The 5,876-nt window shown below is 42.0% G+C and overlaps 2 protein-coding genes across 4 annotated transcripts; one reads left to right on the top strand and one right to left on the bottom strand.

The window, feature by feature from the left end:
- The first annotated feature begins 880 nt into the window (after window positions 1–880).
- Window positions 881–1,597, top strand: LOC102712161 (psbQ-like protein 3, chloroplastic). Its single transcript, XM_015836711.2, has 2 exons — window positions 881–1,390; window positions 1,475–1,597. The coding sequence occupies exons 1-2, from the start codon at window positions 950–952 to the stop codon at window positions 1,571–1,573; spliced, it is 540 nt and encodes a 179-aa protein (XP_015692197.2). The 5' UTR covers window positions 881–949; the 3' UTR covers window positions 1,574–1,597.
- Window positions 1,598–1,677: 80 nt separating this feature from the next.
- LOC102711878 lies at window positions 1,678–5,338 on the bottom strand. Of its 3 annotated transcripts, none has more exons than XM_015836709.2 (9): window positions 4,852–5,338; window positions 4,512–4,611; window positions 3,459–3,527; window positions 3,085–3,199; window positions 2,753–2,841; window positions 2,450–2,511; window positions 2,262–2,358; window positions 2,104–2,147; window positions 1,930–2,021 (listed from the first exon to the last, which is right to left on the bottom strand). In XM_015836709.2, coding segments are annotated over exons 1-9 (882 nt in total). In that variant the 5' UTR covers window positions 5,157–5,338; the 3' UTR covers window positions 1,930–2,020. The 3 variants fall into 3 exon arrangements, with proteins under 3 accessions (XP_006652531.1, XP_015692195.1, XP_015692196.1); XM_015836710.2 differs by lacking the exon at window positions 1,930–2,021 and having other exon boundaries at window positions 2,056–2,147; window positions 4,852–5,150; window positions 5,262–5,338; XM_006652468.3 differs by having other exon boundaries at window positions 1,678–2,147.
- Between the last annotated feature and the right edge of the window lie 538 nt (window positions 5,339–5,876).

Genomic DNA, 5,876 nt, shown 5'->3' on the forward strand with positions numbered 1-5,876 from the left:
GTAAAGTAAATTAAAATGAGAACAATGTTGTATGTTGGCCACACTTTATTATTACTGACTCAATATGTAATTTGTTTTTAAAAATTATTTTAAATATTTATTTTAATTTACATAATAAAAACTTATTTGATCCAGTATAACGATGAGTATTTTTTTTTCTAGTATATATATATATAAGGGAATAAAATAAGGAGAGGAGCAGTAAATCCACCCACTCTTGGCCCAGGCAGCTCGGCTGTGCCGGGCCCGGCACGCAAGGAGGCAGGCCGAGCGAGGTGTGGCCCATGCGGGTGGGGCAACGGCCCAGGAGGGAGCCCAGCGCGCCGGAGCGGAAGCAGACCGGCCCACGCGGCCTGGAGGAAGGCCGACGGCCTGGTCAACCGATAAGCGGGCGTGTAGGTTGTGTGCCACACTGGATCCGGGAGGGCCACGTGGCACATTTTTCTTGGACCGCCTGGAAGTGTAACCACGAAGCTGTGAGCCACAGACTGTGCATTTGCAGTATGGCAGTAGGCCTCGCGCCAGCGTCTCACTCTCAGAGGACTATAAACTAGCTAAGCATATTTTAAAAAGACAAAAGAGAAGAGAGGAAGAATATGAGTTACTCATTTTTAGTCAGCTACACATAGGCTTTAAGACAATATATATGTATGATATATAGGACCATGTATTAATATTTTATAGATCACTATTATATAAATTAGCTATTAAATTAACTATTAATAAATTAAAGCTAATAATTAGCTATACCGTTGAACTTGCTCCGAATTTTTATGCACATAGTTTCGTCACAGTTCAACATGGAATTTTTATGCACACGGCTTTGGGTTTGGGGTTTTTGACTGAACGTGTCAAGCGTCGACGTGACCTACCTTATCGGGACTACTGGCTGTGCGGTGCACACCTCGCGTCGCGCCGGTGCCATACAAGATTACGCACTGCCGCTGCCATGGCAATGCAACTCGCCGTCCAAGCACTGGCCGCAATCCTCCTCTTCGGCGCCCAGAGCAAACGCGCGACGACACCGCCCGGCGACGCCCGCCGGAGGCCAGCCGCAGCCACGGGCAGGCGGCGGCTGGCGGCGGCGCTCCTCGCGTCTCAGCTGCTGCTGCCCGCGCCGGCGGCACGCGCCGGGGCGTTCGACCTGAGGATCACCGTGCCAGAGCAGTCCAGAGAGGAGGCCGAGGCCGTGGTGAAGGTCCACGCGAGGAACCTGGTGCGCGTCAAGGGGCTCATCGACGCCAGGTCGTGGAGGGAGCTGCAGTCGGCGCTCCGGTCCAGCGCCTCCAACCTCAAGCAGGACCTCTACGCCATCATCCAGGCGAGCCCGGCGAGCCAGCGGCCGGAGCTCCGGAGGCTCTACTCCGACCTCTTCAACAGCGTGACCAGGGTAACGACCAAAACACACAAATCAACGTGTCTACCCCACAGTAGAACAGGGTGTGCTAATCGTGTTCTTGTTTTGCATTTGCAGCTAGACTATGCGGCCAGAGACAAGGATGAGCTCCAGGTTCAGGAATACTACAGCAACATAATCACAAGCCTCGAAGAGATATTTTCCAAAATCATGTAGTGGCTGTCAATTCAATGCTCGTTTAGGATGCATAGAGAGGCTGAGAGATTAGCTGGATGAAACTAGGCACTTGGATTGTATTTACACAAAGGGAACAGTAAAATGTTAACGGGCAAAAAGGCTTTGTTTTCCTCTTTTGCTAAGCTTAGCAAATAGCTAGCTAGTACTTATTAACTGAGTTCCTATCCTACATCTTCTATTCACTATACTGACCGGAGAAATCGAAAGAAGAAATAGCAATATGTGCAGGTGCACCAAGACGAGCAAAACTGAAGTTTCCTGAAAAATATTACTGTTCAGCCACCAATCTTACAGGCTTGTCGCTGGCAAGGGGCGTTCAACCAATGTCAGTGGAGGCCGAGCAGCAGACTGGTTACAGTTACCTCCCCTTCGCCTTCTGATAGAGAAAGCAGGATCCTTGGTAGTTCTATTCATCAGTCATCACCATCTGACAGCAGTAATTCCCAAATATTTCATTCTGAGGGGAGTTTAAATTTTGCTTCATGTGCAACCTCTTGTCAGTGACTTACCATCTCGGTTCCTCCTTCAAATGGCTGCCTCCAAGAAATTGTGGCTGAGATTGAAAGGAAATGAAATTATTAGGTAGAACGAATTTATCATACTCCAACCCGGCAAAATTTATCATACTGTGCCGTCAAACAGTCACAGGGCCTTTTTAAGTACTTACCATTGTAAGACCAGGAAGTACGAAGCTAGCAAGATTTTCATTCACTGAGACGGGCAACGGAGGCATCTTACTCATTATCCCAGGCATTTGGTTCATGCTGTTTATAGAAGAAGCACAATTAGAGAGTGAATCTACACTGCAAGCACAACTCCAAAAATCTGTGCGCGTGGGGGTGGGGATATGTTTACGTCTGTAGAAGACCATTGATGTTCCTTCTTGCTCGATGGAAGAGCTCCATGTTATTTTGCGGCTGGAAGAAAGAAGAAAGGGTAGTTGGAATGAAATCGATGCTTCAAAAATAACTGTCCAGATGAAGGCTAACTTCAAACTAGGCATGAATTAACGAGAAATATGTTTACAATGGTTTTACAAAGCATCTTCATAATGATTGATGCACCTCCACGATATAGAGTTTCATGAACACAACCTAGAAGAATTGGAATGACGAATAAACGAACACCATTCTTTGTAGAAGACAGATATATACCTACCTGACATGCTAGCATATTTGCTTCTATCTGATTAAGAAGTCGATCATTTTGTACTAGCAGTTGCTGCATTGCACGATCTATTTCAGTGGCTGCATGGTAGAAAAACATTCACATGGTCAAATATGGAAAAATATGTGCAAGGAAATAAAAAAATCATTGGCTTAACCTATTCAAATGCCATAACTTATGAATCTTTCCATCAGCGCATAATTCTAATATATTGTTTAAATTTCATCTTCTTATTCGTCAGAAATTGGTTCCACCAGAGTTGGACCATGGCAGATGGTATACATTCTAGAAAAATGGACCTGATACTCAAGTGACCTACCAACCTCCAGTTTGAAATTGGCTGTTTTGAATGGCATTATGTGGCACAAATGAAGATACTCTTGTGTCCGTCTGAACTGGATGATTGGTACCCCATAAGGAAGGCTCGGCTATTTTACCCTGAGAAATTACCATTAGTACAGCAGTCAAAAACATGTGCATGAAGTACAAAATGCCTGGGGCTAAATAGTTAGGTATGTTGTTTGTTTTGTACATTTAGTTTGATTTATTTAATTTGTTGTATATGTCCTCCCATTCAATACTTCTCTTTTTGATAAATCAGCTAAAATAACTGTAAGTTCTTCAAATAGGACCAATAGTTAATATTTTGGAACCATAGGGACCAATACCGGTTCCAAACCACCAGCAATGTTAATACCTTTCTTTCTTTCACCTTTCTTCCAACATGATGTTCTTCAGACTTCCGTCTCCTTGAATTTTCTCTTTTCTATGAGAGAATCAAATCATTATTGTTATTAGAAATAGAATAAAAGAAACTACTAACTCAGCTAGAAAAATACTCACACACGCTTGAATCTTAAACATATATAGCCATATTCTGGGCTCGTTCGCAGGAGGGGGTGCGAAACAGTACAATCAGTACACGCAAACTAATAAAAGCTACTAACATATGATTAATTAAATATTAGCTATTAAAATTTTAAAAAAAAGATTAATATAATTTTTTACAATAATTTTCGTATAAATTTTTTTAGCAAAAAATACCCAGTTTAGCAGTTCGAAAAACGTGCACGTAAAAAAAGAAGGGAAGTTGAACTCAACAGTGACTCGCGAACGAGCCCTCTTAATATAACATTGAAGAATACAAAGCCCATTTTGATTCATCGCACTGAATCACAGAGGGGCCACAACTTTACTTCTGTACAGTATCAGACAACAATTCAGGCAATTGCCTAGTCATCTGTTGTAACTAATAATATGGTGGGTCAAAAAGATGGATCAGTAAAAAAAATATATGCATTTTTTTAAAAAAATGATATAAGGCTGTGTTGTCTATTAATCTACCTTTTTTCCCTTTTGGGCAATACAACTGTATATCAACATAATAACAGCCCAAAAGGAGAAATAGATTGCCAGCTAATGTCTAAATATGATTATGGTCCAAAATGTGCAAGTATCACATTTATGTACATAAACATTAAAAGTAAGTGTATCTATCACTCGTTCTAATATATGCATAAATGAGAATAAGTGCATCTCTCACAAATATTAGTATGAGGTGTGATACAGGTTTAGCATGTTGATAAAAAAAACTGCTCAAGGAGGGATATTGTCTACCTGAACGGTTGTACCTAACGAATTTGTCAATTATGTAAAAAGCACACCTCAAACAGAAGATATCCTTGTAAATGGGAAATGGATTTTCTGATCCACTGCAACTTACAGAGTATGTACGATAGAAATTGCTTACCCCTAGCCACTGACACTTCATAGCAACATCTCTCACAGTCTTGGTAGGTAATGAAGCTGCTATCTTTATATACTTCATGATGCCTTGTTCATTTACATATCTGTGTGTATTCATCATTGGTACCCCCAAAGAGAACAAAGTAAAGGACACACACATGAGGGATGGCACAGTGAATAAAAAAACATGGACCAGGAAAATTTATTCCAACTTCAACCAATAGAACAGTAAAACCTCTATCAATTTGAATAACACGGATATAAGATAAATTTCAACAATATAGACTTCATGCTGTGTTGCATAATTGCACGTGAGGGCAGTAATGTAAGTGGAAGTAGCTTACTTCTGGAGGCCATCTTTCAGCACATCAAGCTCAAGATGTGTCCAATCAGCAGCCAGGGGCCCTCCATATTTGAGGTTCTGCCCTGGATCAGCAATTGTATTGGATGAACTGGTGGAGACAACCACAGAAGGTGTGGTGTTCAACATCACCGTGTTGCTGTCCATCCCACTGGAACAGTCCAGGTACACTGGCATGACTCCTGACCCACTAGTTGTCGCGCTTGGCTGAAATGAAACAACTTGCTGGCTGCAGAAGGACTGAGGAATTTCCCCAAAGTTTAGACTAGGATCATCTGCCATCTGCATGCGCAGCAAATTATCTAGAACGGAATTTGGTATTTCCAGTTTCGAAGGACGCACTCCAAGCTGATCCAGAACAACTTCACAATGCACAATGAACTACTTTGGTACCTATTGCTCCAGGAACTCATCCAAGCATGGACTCTTTGCCACGATACTCAAGTTTGAGTACTACCACCAATATGTTCCCTGCAGATGGAATCAAGCATGTCAAGGAAATCGAAACCTTTGGAATTTGGAGAAATAAAACTCAATAGAGGGAACTAGTATCTAGCCAATCTTCCATGAATATAGAAATGTCGAATTTTTTTGTTGGCAAAAAGAAATATGCTCAAGGAACACGATTATATGTTTTCAAACATAGGTTTGTTTCACTCGAAGAAGATCAAAGTATCAATCTTTTCAAAGCGATAGTTTTTTTTCTCTCCCTTTTGCTATGTAACCCTCATAATTAAGCCAATTGTACTCTCTCTTTCATGTGAAGTATGCTACAGACGTAATCCCCACTACAAAACCAGAACCAGATCAACATGCAAAATTTGGACGATGGACTCTCATCTCCTCATGCAGGGACGCTACAAAATCAGAGCACACATAGCCCAGTCGGCAGTCGGTGTCTATCCGCATGTCGCATGGCCCCCAGTAACAAGAAAGCAACAAAATTCGATGAAAGAATCAAATCAAGAAAGTAACTTGCGGACAAGGACCTGGCCAATCTGCTCCTTC

Source organism: Oryza brachyantha, chromosome 4, assembly GCF_000231095.2.
Source record: "Oryza brachyantha chromosome 4, ObraRS2, whole genome shotgun sequence".
Lineage (NCBI taxonomy): Eukaryota > Viridiplantae > Streptophyta > Magnoliopsida > Poales > Poaceae > Oryza > Oryza brachyantha.